Consider the following 13,287-nt stretch of genomic DNA (forward strand, 5'->3'; position numbering starts at 1 on the left):
AAAAAATCGGAAGTTCGGCTCCTTCATTGTCAAAAACAATACAAACTGAATTTTTTCGACGTTTTTGCTGCGAGTTTGTATTGTTTTTGACAATGAAGGAGCCGAACTTCCGATTTTTTTGAGGTTTTTTATTTCTTACGAACACAGTTGGCATCAAAAAAATCTGAGAAAATTCTCAAAAATGCGTCTTAGGATCCGGAATGTGTCAGATTTTTTTCAGAATTTTAGAACGTATTTGAGATCGGAAAATGCGCCGGAAAGCGTAAAATCTATTTTACCCTGTAACTACCCTCACGGGCAAGCTAGAGGATTAAAATTTTACTCAGAAGGGTTTTTCTTGGTTAGCTTTCGAATGATTCAAGAGATATTGAAAAAGATCTAAGGGCAGTTTTGACCATCTTAATCGGCTAGGCCCTTTAAATAATTAAGAATATCATTTATTGATTCAATATTATATTAATGAAACTCTCTGGTCTTTAGAGGAACATTAACATTAGGAGTAAGTCCGATCAACGATTAATAAATTGTCTACAATGTTTTGTTACATCAAACGTATTTTTCAGTTATACAGTGCACTTGCGAATAACTGATACAGTGAAAGGGGTACTTAAAGTTTTGCTTGAGTTGGCGGATCGATGTTCCAAAAGAGTGAACACGTTGCACCCCTTCTTTCTTGGGCGTACGTACGTATTCCCATGTGTAAAGTTGGGGAAAACGTCTGGTAATGAGGGGGCGTTCATCGTCTCTGCCGATTTTGTCACTTTATCGGCCACCCGCAACGTTACAGTGGAAAAATAGAAACATATTTATCTTATGAATGACAAAAATTCATAAAATATTAACCATGAAGACTGAAGGTAAATCGGATCACGTACAAACTCGATGACTAACTTGAAGCGACAAATTTAATAAAGTTAATAGAATATATTACATCATCTTCGACCCTTAGAACGTTTATCATATATGTCTGGGATGACGTTAAAGAAAATTTATTTTCACTGTCGTTCGAAGGGCGCGAAATGCAATCTGCTTCATTGAACGAACGAGTAACGCGAAACAATACGAAAATAACACTGGCGGAGCTAATGGTTTTATCTAAACATTATACTATCAAATTATAGCTCTGGAAAACGATATAATGGTTATTCCAATCTAGTAAAAAAAAAGAACGGAATGTACTAGATCGATCAACTTCGATTATCATTTATCTGTGCGTATTCATGTCATCTTCGTTATGCAATCCCGTACATTGACGTAAAAGTATAATAATTCATGTGCATTTGTTAAATATTTCGTTAGAGTAACACAATGTACTGCACAACCTAGCATTGAAATCACCCGATAAATTCAGTGATCGCAATGCTGTCTATAGTATCAAAGTGATCGGTACACGCATTATAACGACCCGCTTTTAAACGGACGTATTAATAATATTCCGACGAAATGAATTCTATTATGCTCGAACTCTACCTTTTCGGATACAAGTGAAATAGAATTCAATGCAATTGGTATGATCGATAGCATGTAGTATAGAGAGAGAAACATAAAACCTTAATGAAGACTGTTAACTATACTTCTTACGATTAAGATAAGCACAGCTAACGATGTTTTCCGACGCTATAAAGTAATTCCTATAAAATTTCTTTTGAAATATAAATTACAACCATTTGTTTCTCTCTACACACCAGTACTAAATTTCAATATTTTACTGGTTTCGAATACGTTATCTTTGTTAAAAGTTCGACGAAATTCTTTTCTTTGTTATTTGTATAGGAGAGATCGATAGATCTATCGAAAAGGTAAACGAAACATTATTCCGAGTGGCGACAATTTTAACCATAGTGACGTTTCGTTTCGTGTAACACTGGGAGAGTAGTACCTAGAAAACGCGTGCCGCTGCGACGGACGCAACGAGATCCGTACTCAATGCAGAACGATCGGGAACGAGCTTTCACTTTCCTCGAGCGGCTTGCACAAGCGAGACACTACCGTGGTCAGGGCTCCACGATATTTGGCATGAAAAACTCGCCGAAGCATGAAGCGTCATATACTTGCAAAAAATAGAACGAACGGTACGAGAGTCCGCTGTTTGGAATCGAGGAAGAAGGAAGAGAACGGGAGACGCTTTATCGATTAAGCTCACGCTACAACCCCTCTTTTCTTACCTGTAGAAAAAATTTCCGCCGACAACGACAACGATTCCCTACGAAGTATCCATAAAGTTCTGACTGGCGCCATGCATTTGCGAAGTCCTCGTCAACTGCTGACTCTGACACTAAAGATGCACGAGAGAGTCTTGGACTCTCTCAGAGAAATTATCCTGGCTTTGCACGTCACAATAATCATACGGATGAATATGCACGTATTACACTATCTCGAACGTGACCACAATATGTATCTGTCAGAGTTGTAGGCGAGCTGAGAGACCCGCGAATATCTTTTTGTTGACGGTCATGAAAACAACCCCGCAACACCCCGACGCACGACGCGTCCAGCGGACACTAAACAAAATGGCGCGCACCATCGTCTACGGCTTCGACACCAGAGTGCGCCCGTTTCTTTGTCGGTGTACAGACCCCCTCTATGTGGTATATAAAGACTGCGTCTCTGTATTATGCAGCAGAGGGGGGCATGTTGGAACAGGTCCATCTATTCAAACCACGCCTCTTGGTATTCGAGTCGTGCACACCAATCCACTGCGTATTGTGCTCTGTGCTGTATGCAGGATTACAGGGGCGCATGCTTCAAGAAAATATGATAAAAATACAGGGTGTCCCAAAAATGTTGTAACACCTTGAAATGGGTGGTTCGGGAGGTGATTTGAAACAACTTTTTCCTTAGCGAAAATGTTGTCCGAGGCTTCGTTGAGGAGATGTTAACGGAAAACGTCGACCAATCAGATCTCGCGTATACCGTTGGAGCGGCCGTGGTAGCGAAGGCTACGTGCTAAGCGGCTGCGTCAATGTACTTCGATGATGCACGTCGAGTCGCTTGTTCGTGTACAAGCGCGGCCGCTTAGGACATAGCCTTCGCTACCGCAGCCGCTCCAACGGTCTACGCGCGCTCTGATTGATCAGTGTTTTCCGTTAATATCTCCTCAACGAAGCCTCGGACAACATTTTCGCTAAGGAAAAGGTTGTTTCAAATCACCTCCCGAACCACCCATTTCAAGGTGTTACAACATTTTTGGGACTATATCTTTCATTTAGATACTTACATGTTTATTTTTGTATAAAATCTTTAATTTGATTGGTCTATATTATGGTATCGTAAGTGTGCTAAAACATCGTTGCGTTTTGAAATGATCCTTCGAAATGAAAGAAGTATTTGGGATATAACAGGTACGCTTCCCTGAATACGTTAGATGGCGCCACTACTCCAACATGTTACTTCCTTCCACCCCGTATTATGAAAAATCGCTAACACAAAGCTATGTTAGTATTATCTTCTTGTTTTATCGAGAAGGAAAGAGGATTTTATGAATTCTATGTGGACTCTTCGTACCCTGAAACATACGCAAGTAAGTGATGTATGTAAACCTTTCCTTTTTTTTTTTGGGTACACACACCATCGTAGGATCCAGGAGATTAGTGGTGGGGTGCCATGTTTAATCTTAAAGGTGCTCAATAGTTAGGACTTACAGTGGGGGCGACGAAGGGGCAGCAAACGAGTTCCTGACAATCGTGGCTGTACCTGTAACGCTTGACTGATGCTAAAGAACGGTGCAGATAGTGCATCTGTCGTTGTTTATGTAGTATTCTCCGAGCTACACCTAGGTATTTCCTTTTTTCCACCTCCTTCATAACGCGTCTAATACTCTGCCCTTGAAACATTTTATGTAGATACTGCAGGGCGTTGAATTTGAAGAAATTCATGTTCACTTTTAACGTTTCTTATTTAATATTTTCGGAATGGGTACTGTACATAATGTTACAAAAGTATATATTAATTATACACATATAATAATAACCAGACAATAATTCCAATATAAATTACATAATCGTAACACTAGTATGATAGAATTTATTTCTTCAAAATCAATGTGGGATGTGAAAGTATTTCCAAGAAATTCATTCTCTCTATTTTCCTCGGATAAATATGGGAGTAGGGGAGTAGAGATGACCTCCGATTCCTAGAAGTCTTTCCGTTATTTCTTGGAAACGGTTAGGGCTTTCCGTCCTGTTTTTGTATTATTCGACGGATTGCGTCTCCCCTTTGCACAAGCGCAGAACGCGTTTCAACGATCGTAGGAGGGATGTATTTAGCAAAGCAGCTCGTTCTATTTCATCTCACTCTCCCCAAGTTGAACTGAAAGCCGCCCTCGATCTATTACGTTTCTCTCTTCTTTCTTCATACTCCCATTTTGTCTTCCTTTATGTTTCTATTTATCGTCACTGCATATTTTAACGTTCGTATGCATAATAACGACGCAATTACCCTCTATGCGATGGTACGATAATAAAAACATTTAATTTATTTACAATTTTCCCTAAAACCATTATAATTAATGGGTTAAATAATGGGTTTATTATTATTTTATATGTGCAACTAATTCCTTATACTCTTTTACAATATTTTCGACTACTGCAAACGCTTGTAAAAAGTCATCCTCTTCTAAACCAAACCGTTTGTATTGATGCAAAAATGCACCATGAATGTAAGACTTCCAAGATTTGTTTAAAAGTACATCTAGAGGTTGAGCAATTTGTGAATTATTGGTAATCAAGGCAAGATATTTGTCGTGATTTAAGAGCTTTCGTTTTTGGTGTAAGTGGGAAAACCAGCCAGTAGTATTCCAATTTGCATATAAATGTTTCTTTCTAAATTCATCAGTTATGATACAATCTTGATCTGTTATGGGGCCACGTGTTATTAGAATATTTGATACAGAACAGGTGTAAACATAATGTTTAGTACTACTTCTTGAACTGGATGGTACTTTTAGTTCAAAATCAGTTAACTGTGAATTTAGACTTGATATACGAAGTGTTTGTTTTAGATGGTGTACATATGAATCCCAATTACACATAGATTCATATTCTGAAGATGTTTTAGGTATATGCGGAGTACTATTAATTGTTGCTAATTTATAAGAAGGATGAGATGCTATCTTAGATACCAATGAATTTACACTATGTCTTAAATGATTTATTGGTTGAAGAACAGCTAATAATTTTTCAGAAACAATTTCATTTATATCTTCTAAATTTGTAGCTGTATTTTTCAGTAAATTTTTACATATATTATGTACTTGTTCATTCTCAAATAGAATATTCAAGTCACTGTGGTTGTACAGTTTTGCCAAAGTAAATAATGTATTATAGTTCTGAGTGCACACTTCACCAAATGAGAATGGTAATATTGTTGTTGTAACAATTGGTTTTGTTTTATATTCCTCGCGTAATAGTTGTGCAATGTTACTTCCAATACCAGATCCTGTACCACCCGCTGAACTTAGAAGCAAAAGAAATCCATTTAAATGATCTGTCCTCTCTATTTCTAACCTTACAGAATTTAGTATTGTCTCTCTTAACTCGTATCCTTTTATCAAATAACCGTATCCCCAATTATTTGCACAACCTCCATCAGCTTTACAAATTACATTTTTGGTTTCATATGTCCACAGATTAGTTGGATTGTTACAAATTTTGTTTATTACTTTCTGCTCTGTATCCACAAGAATTGCTCTTGCTAAATGTTTACCTTGTTTAGAAATACCATTAAACCATATATTAAATGTATCTTCCAAATATCGATAATTAGTATTATGGGATACACCTGTATTCATGCATTCCATGTCAGATGATATCTTTGAAAATAATGTATGTCCTAGTTGATTTCCACATTGTCCGAATTGTATTGTCAACATTTTCAAAAGATGAATTTATTCAATGTACAAATGATTAGTTGTGATATGAAAACAATGTACATATCTTCTAAAACATAAAATTTTATTCACAATTTTAATAGACAATTCATATCTTCACTGTTAAAAGTTTCTACTGACAAGGTATCTACAAAAATAAAACTAACTTCGTTTACACACTCCTCTAAGTTTAGGAAAGAAAATACAAATGTCAGTACATAAATATGATTACAGTGTCGTTATCGACGACTCGTTATATTTTATATTACCGATAAATGGTAATATCCGCAAATAGTTCATCAAGCCGCCGCAAGATGTCGCTGACATAACCTGCGATAAAGTAGTTAAAAATAACAATGAAACTCATGAATTATTATCTGTCGATAAATTTTCGAACACTACAACGTAGTGAAACATAATTTAAAATTATAATCCATTGTGTTATTACACATTGTCAATATAAAATGTTTCATAAATATCGATTTTTTATTTTAAATCCAATAATTACGATAGAATTTTATTATAAGTATACATAGTCTTTGCATCTGTTTTATTAGGCTCAATTACGTTTATTTTACAGCGCCTGTGTCCTGCATAAATTATCACAATCAATAATCTTTGTTTCTTAGCATAATTCAACGCATAATTGAAAACCAACGATATGACTTGGATACGACTGTGGTTACTGCAAAAAAAAAAACACAACAAAACATTACGCAACCGGTTATATCTTTTATCTTGTATGCATAGCTAGGTGCATAATGATGTATGAACTTATAATCAAACATTTTAAGACTAAATAAAATTTAATATAATTACTCTTTTTCAGAGATTGCGATTCAGAAACCTATTTCTGAGATATAAACCAAAATATGAAGGTCACCAGCTAGTTTTGATATGTAGAGCAATACAAAGGTTAGTATATCAGAATTTTGCAATCTCTTTTATTATAATAATATTTGAAATCTCAGAAAACGTTCTCAGAGTATATACTCAGGATTTAGCATTACTATAATGTTTATATATGGATGTATGTGCAGATAATTTTCAATGAAACATGAATGTCTCTTATCGGTTCGTGTGTTTATTTGCAGCATTGGCGGACGTTGCGAGAGTTTTATTGAAGAGAAAGTACACACAAGATAGTAAGCGCAAAATGATTGCCGCTTCTAGTACGAGGGAACAGCATCGAAAAAATCCAATTAATTCGTATTCCAATTGAAAAATATCCCACTATTTAATCTGCGTTTCGCTTCATTCTGAACGTAATTATGACTATCGCGAGAAAAACTGGGAAAACCCTAAGACGGGTCATCTACTATCATTCAATCGTACATGAAATCTCATGACCAACTGGGATGGTTAGGGAATCACTGTTATAATCAGTGCTGTGGTTTAATCGGTACCATCTACTTACACAGCACTGGTTACAATACGAATTATGCGAACGCATGGTCAGAATTTCCAGTTGCAGGCGAAGAGAGGAGATGCAGAGTGGGGTTGCACGCGATTTTCCAGCTCGATCGTCGAAGCGTCGACAGTCCGTCACGACGACGATTAGCGGAAAGATAATATCGACACCGGGCGTGATTCAGAATAGTGTCCCGTTTAGTTTTCGTCGATTATGACCTGTGCTTTTATCGTACGGCGTGTTACGAGTGAAATCGTCGCCAAAGCGTCGACTTTTCACCAGGGACCAGTTTTACCTTTTATTTCTACTTTAATTCCGTGACGCATCGGGGCTCACGAAGATTTCCTCCTCCAACGAGTAGCGTTCGCGTATTCACGTCCTTCGTGATACTCGTCTCACGTCATGAAGCAGTGACGTAGATTTGCGAAACTACAGTACACGGGCATATGTACCAAGGAACGGAACCACGGAATGTTGCATTTACCGAATCGATTATAGAACCCAGTAATTTGAGTTAAGCGGCTCCATACTTATTTCGAACCGGTATATCTTTGTAAAGAAACCGAGAGGTTTAAATAGTCGTGTCGCGTAGAAGTGTTCAGCTTGAGCTGCATTATCGGCTGCATCGTACGCGACAGTGTTGTAGAATCGTGATGAGATCGTCAAATGTATAATTTTTAAACGATTCGTCGACAAAATCGAAGAATCGACGTAGCGTGGTGTAAGTGGCGCGTTATGTGTAAGTAACTTGATAATCGTGAAATTTCGTGAAGGTTTTTTTCGAGATCTTATTATCGAGCACTGACGAAGGAAACGCATTCAAGAAGACGCCATGTTGTTGTAAGCTGATGATAATTAAACGCTATCAAAGTGATCGCGGACGACAGAAGCGATGACTTGTGCGAGGTAATTATTTTTTAGTTACTCAATGCATGTATCAAGAAACAAAAAAAAAACTGAAATTAGTTTTTACATTTTCCATCATCGTCGCTTCTTTTTTCAACGTCATCGCCATTGTTATTATCGAGTATGTCCGCGGTATCAACTTCATATAACTTCCGATAGGCTTTTATTGCAACGAGAGCTATGGAAGTATTCATAGATAAATTTGCATGGATATAAATTTAAAGCTGATGCTTTCATAACGTTATTATTTACTTTATACTTTGTTCGAGTCATCTTCGGAACCTATAAATGTTTACATATACGTGCGATACATTGGTTAGTTTAATTATTCTATTAAAGAAGTATGGAAACATAGATGATGTGTATAAAATTGTGAGAGGTGTATGTTCTGAAGATGACCTAAATGAAGAGTCAAAACATAAAGTAAATATTAATTTGTTCAAAACTATAAACTTATCTTCAAATTCATCGTGTACGATGAACTTTGACACGGAATAGCACGACTAACATGCCACACGATGCTCCAAATAAAACGTTGGATCATCTAAACGAGGAATAGTCGTAATCTATTTTGTCTTAACAACGTCAATTTATAACAAAGTAAGCCTTTGTCAGAACGATTCTTAAACAAATAGCGATCGTATCGAATTTTTCAGATAATCAAGGATAGCTTTGAATTACTGCTAGTCTACAAATTTGACGTCCTCCAGAAACTGAAATTAGCATCCTAATGTTCTAAACCGTTATACGACCCATCGTTTTCCGACTTTCTAAATATAGTCAACGATTTCATCGACGTTAATGGATTTTCGGAATTTTCTTTGTAATTTACAACTGGCACAGTTACCCCTAAAATTTTTACGAGAAACATCGGTATTCATAAATTCATACATTTCCTCATCGATAACCGTTACGAACAACTGAAAATTTCCTTAATCGATAATGGTTATCGGGAAGGAAGCAAACACACGCCCACGTGTAACTGGAATTTTATTTAAATTTTTATTTCTCTGAAATCATAAATCGTTTGGAATCTTCCAAAGCTAATCGTGCCGGGTAATTCACAATCATGAATTCCCTTTTCCCTAACGTTGTTCACGACACGTCATGCATACCAGTCAAGGTAAACGGTCACGGCTATCGACTCGTTGCGGGAAATTATACATTAAAATTGAATGACGATTCTTTCGGAACAAACGGTAGCAAGGAACGTTCTTGTTCGTCAGTGCTTGGGCATGGTGACATTGGTGCAACAGCATCAGCAAACAGTACCAGACGAGAACAGCCATCAGAAGGATCAAGATCAAGCCAACAGCAACGCCGTTTCCAATAACCACGAAGCTGTTAACAAACCTGGCGAGGTTGTACTCCCTGTCAAGGACATCGTCGCTAGAAATGGCAGCCTTGTCGGTTCCTCTACGCAGTGCAGTGACTTAGACGATAATGACGAAGAGGAAGAGGAGGAAACAGACGTCGAAGATGGAGACTGGGTACCAGATTTACCTGTACCTGCGGTGTTTCAGCACCAACAGCAAGTAACCACCGCGGATGGGAATGTGGTACTGCCTAACGCAGACACCTCGAATTTTGGTGATGTGCGTGTAAAGAACTCGACCAATGTGCATCTCGGTAACAAGACCTTTTACAAAGGTCCTGTGACTATAAAGCAGTTCGTTTACACCAACCCAATTCCAGTAAAGGATTACGATACTGTTGCAAGTGCCTCTAGTCATATCAACGCATCTGATTTGCCTAATGCTAACGGAGACGCCAATAGACCAATCTTGTCTCAAAATTCGACCTTTGAAAACGGTGATTATGACAAGAATGTTGTACAATAATGTCTTGTTTTTCTTTATCCACGGATACGTGGACAGAAATCACTTCCAACACTGTTTATATTCGTCTCGAGCCGCGCCGCGTTTCTATGTAATGGCCACGTAATGTAAACACTTTTTATTTTCCATTGTATCTTCTCGAGAGTATTATCAATGATTTGACGTGATTTTGATTATGAACTGAGACATTACTGTACGACTATATTTTATTCGCACTGTCTGTCGTATTTATTTCGTGTAAACTAATAAATGCGACCTCGATGGAGGTATAACCGCATAAGTGTTTCGTAGAATTGGGAAACATGGATGTTGATAATGCTTATTATTGCAATTAAGTTCACTGTTATACGAAAAGAGAAATTCAGCTGCATAGTTATGTCAGATATATTTTCACGAAGGATGTCTTTTAACGATTAACTTTATCTTGATTAATGATCATTGTAGTTACCTAATGGCACATTTTTAGAATACTACCATATACATTTACTATGCAGATGACTGGCTACTATTATTGCGACGATGATTCGAAGCTTCTATTGAATCTTCACCAGATTCAAATAATGATAATGAAACAACGCAAGTATAATATTAACGTAAAAGCATGTTTCTAGTGAGACATATTGTATACGAACGTAAAGCGATTAAGAATAAATCAATACCACAGATCTTATCATAGGCATTTTAACAGCTTACAGATCTGGAGTAAAAATGTTTTATCTAAATCGGCCATTGCTGAGCTTGTGAAAGAATTTGCAGACTTTTGTTAATCAAACATCTTTTATTAGATTTACTTCCGGATTTTATCTTTGCGACATTATCAGTGGTCTTTTTTTTTGTAGTAGTGAATAATATTAACAACATAAATAAAGAACGTTTCGTTAACTTCACTTAAGCAATTTTATTGTACTCTTTCAGTAACAAAATGGCTATGGAATCAAAGATGCGTGGCGATTTTCTTGATACTAGTCTTAAGTTTCGTGACTGCTGTGGTCGTCGCTTGCGTCTATATCTTGACTAGCGCTGCTACTCCACCAGCACCTATTTTCCCGGAAATACCAGGTATAATTTCTCATCTTCATAAATACACAGGATACTGATACGATTCCTTATGAATTTACAATATATAATATACAAATATACGCAGTAGAATGTTAACAATAAATATTCTTGGCTTGAACACGTTGATCGCCATGTCACCCATATATGGGTGACAGTGCTTCTCACTGAAGAACAAACAAAATTAATTTTGAATGTTCAGTAACAAAGAAAATAAATTTGAATTGAATTCTTAAACTTCAATGAAGTTATAAAAATAAATCCCACAATAAAGGTTTGATTATGTAGCTTCCAATAGCCTAGAAACAAAACTTAATCACAATAGAAATTTTCAAGAGTATCAGTCTGGCAGTCAACGTGTTAAAGCGACATGAATCAACATTTCACGTCTAACTTGGATTTGGATATTTAAGTTGCAGATGTAGGAGTGGAGAATGTACGTTTTGTTACACGAAACGAATGGGGTGCTCAACCGCCTACAGAGCAATTGACAAAAATGAAACTTCCGGTACCGTACGTGATCATCAGTCACACAGCTACCGATTTCTGTTCAACGCAATCGGAATGTACGTTTCGCGTTCGATTTGCTCAGACGTTTCACATCGAATCTCGAAATTGGTCGGATATCGCTTATAACTTTCTCGTTGGCGGTGATGGACTCGTATACGTTGGCCGAAGTTGGGATTACATGGGTGCCCAATCCTTTGGATACAATAATAAAAGCATAGCTATTTCTTTTATTGGTACATTTAATACTGTTGTACCACCCAAGAGTCAACTGTATGCAGCGCAACGACTTATCGAACTAGGGGTAGAAGCTGGTAAAATTGCGCCAGATTATAAATTACTGGGACATCGACAAGTCTCTCGGACATTAAGTCCGGGTGATGCCTTGTACAGTGTCATCAAAACTTGGCCTCATTGGTCGCCAACGCCGTAAAACATGCTATATCATATTTTGTGATAAATTCATTGAGCTCTATCCTAACTGGAGCGTGAACTCTGTAGTAAGAAGTAGAGGCGACGGAGGTCCGAGAGAAATGCAAAATGGGTGGTTCCGGTATTATCCTATAGCAAATTTATTTGTAGAGGAGGAACAAACGTACGCCGTAACATAACCTACCCGAGCATCGCTGAGCATTGTCGAGTGAGTTACTTTCAGGTTCTTTTCCGTATAAAATTGAATAAATACAATATAAATTGAATTGTGACAAATAATAAAATTTAGCTCTATACCAAATTGTATATATTTATATGATCTAAATTATGGTATGTAAATTATGTATACTATTTCATTATTATTACATTATTATTAATGTTTCTATCGTTTTATATATAAATAAAAAGGAAATAAAGTTCAAATCTGTACATAATTAATCCGTAAATAATTTCTGGAGTGTTGCGAAATTCAAACAAAGAGGAGTCTGTTCTCTCTCCACACATAAATTTGCTATAGGATAGTACCACCGGAACCACTCATCTTGCATCTCTCTCGGACCGGCTTCTCTCTCGCAGTTCACACTCCAGTTAGGATAGAGCTCAATGGATAAATTAACTTGACATTATATCTTACATTTATATACTATGTGTACGATGAGAAGAATTTTTTTATGCACTTCAATTTGAGATTATCAGTTTCACTGCAGGAACGATTACTCAAAATAATAGGCTGCCAACCATTCATTCTAACACTAGAATGAGTCTAAAAGTAGAATGCGAAGATCTAAACGTAAATAGTATACAAGGATCTCTCTTTTAGGTTAGTCGAAATTAGTCGGAATACATGGTATACAAATTTTTCATTCTCGACTGCAAATGTGATGCGTTTTAATAAAATATTGACGACTATTGTACTTTATAGGATGTTAAAGATATCATTTTTATATGTAAGTCGTTCAACGAGCGCTAATAACGATGTGTACATAGTGTAAAAATACAAAAAGAATTAAGGAAAAAATACAAAAAAGCGTATGTGCATGTATGTACGAGTATTACGAAATATTAAATTTCTATTGTTATACATAATACCTACTACACTTTGGTTTCTTTAGAGGGATACATAATATTATTAAATATAACAAGTAAATGTGGACATACGAAAATTTAAATTGTTTCATATGTTTTCACATATGGCATTGAGACACGATGAGCTACACTACCATACACTACGCAGAAATGATTTCTCTTTTAACATCCGTTTCGTATAGATG

General features: G+C 36.6%; 3 protein-coding genes and 1 long non-coding RNA gene across 7 annotated transcripts in view; 2 read left to right on the forward strand and 2 right to left on the reverse strand.

The window, feature by feature from the left end:
• LOC128894736 (uncharacterized) overlaps window positions 1–1,701 on the forward strand; it is a 6,946-nt gene extending 5,245 nt beyond the window's left edge. The window contains exon 5 of the long non-coding RNA XR_008461619.1: window positions 564–1,701. This is a non-coding gene — a long non-coding RNA (uncharacterized LOC128894736). The remainder of the gene's footprint in view (window positions 1–563) is intronic.
• Window positions 1–2,742, reverse strand: part of LOC128894724 (mitogen-activated protein kinase kinase kinase 13) — an 11,361-nt gene extending 8,619 nt beyond the window's left edge. For all 3 annotated transcript variants that reach the window (XM_054156672.1, XM_054156671.1, XM_054156670.1), the window contains exon 1: window positions 2,166–2,742. The gene's annotated coding sequence lies outside the window, so the exon portion shown is untranslated. The remainder of the gene's footprint in view (window positions 1–2,165) is intronic.
• Window positions 2,743–3,047: 305 nt separating this feature from the next.
• On the reverse strand, window positions 3,048–7,372 carry LOC128894728 (tubulin delta chain-like). The gene is made up of 2 exons (XM_054156679.1): window positions 7,284–7,372; window positions 3,048–6,551 (listed from the first exon to the last, which is right to left on the reverse strand). Exon 2 carries the CDS (start codon window positions 5,867–5,869, stop codon window positions 4,532–4,534), a length of 1,338 nt encoding a protein of 445 aa, XP_054012654.1. The 5' UTR covers window positions 5,870–6,551; window positions 7,284–7,372; the 3' UTR covers window positions 3,048–4,531.
• Window positions 7,373–7,409: 37 nt separating this feature from the next.
• Window positions 7,410–13,141, forward strand: LOC128894730 (peptidoglycan-recognition protein LC-like). Of its 2 annotated transcripts, none has more exons than XM_054156683.1 (4): window positions 7,410–8,183; window positions 9,387–9,995; window positions 10,937–11,080; window positions 11,491–13,141. In XM_054156683.1, the coding sequence occupies exons 2-4, from the start codon at window positions 9,419–9,421 to the stop codon at window positions 12,015–12,017; spliced, it is 1,248 nt and encodes a 415-aa protein (XP_054012658.1). In that variant the 5' UTR covers window positions 7,410–8,183; window positions 9,387–9,418; the 3' UTR covers window positions 12,018–13,141. The 2 variants fall into 2 exon arrangements, with proteins under 2 accessions (XP_054012658.1, XP_054012657.1); XM_054156682.1 differs by having other exon boundaries at window positions 7,412–8,183; window positions 9,410–9,995; window positions 11,491–13,139.
• The last annotated feature ends 146 nt before the right edge of the window (window positions 13,142–13,287 follow it).

This window comes from Hylaeus anthracinus, unplaced genomic scaffold (assembly GCF_026225885.1).
Source record: "Hylaeus anthracinus isolate JK02 unplaced genomic scaffold, UHH_iyHylAnth1.0_haploid 4, whole genome shotgun sequence".
Classification (NCBI taxonomy): domain Eukaryota; kingdom Metazoa; phylum Arthropoda; class Insecta; order Hymenoptera; family Colletidae; genus Hylaeus; species Hylaeus anthracinus.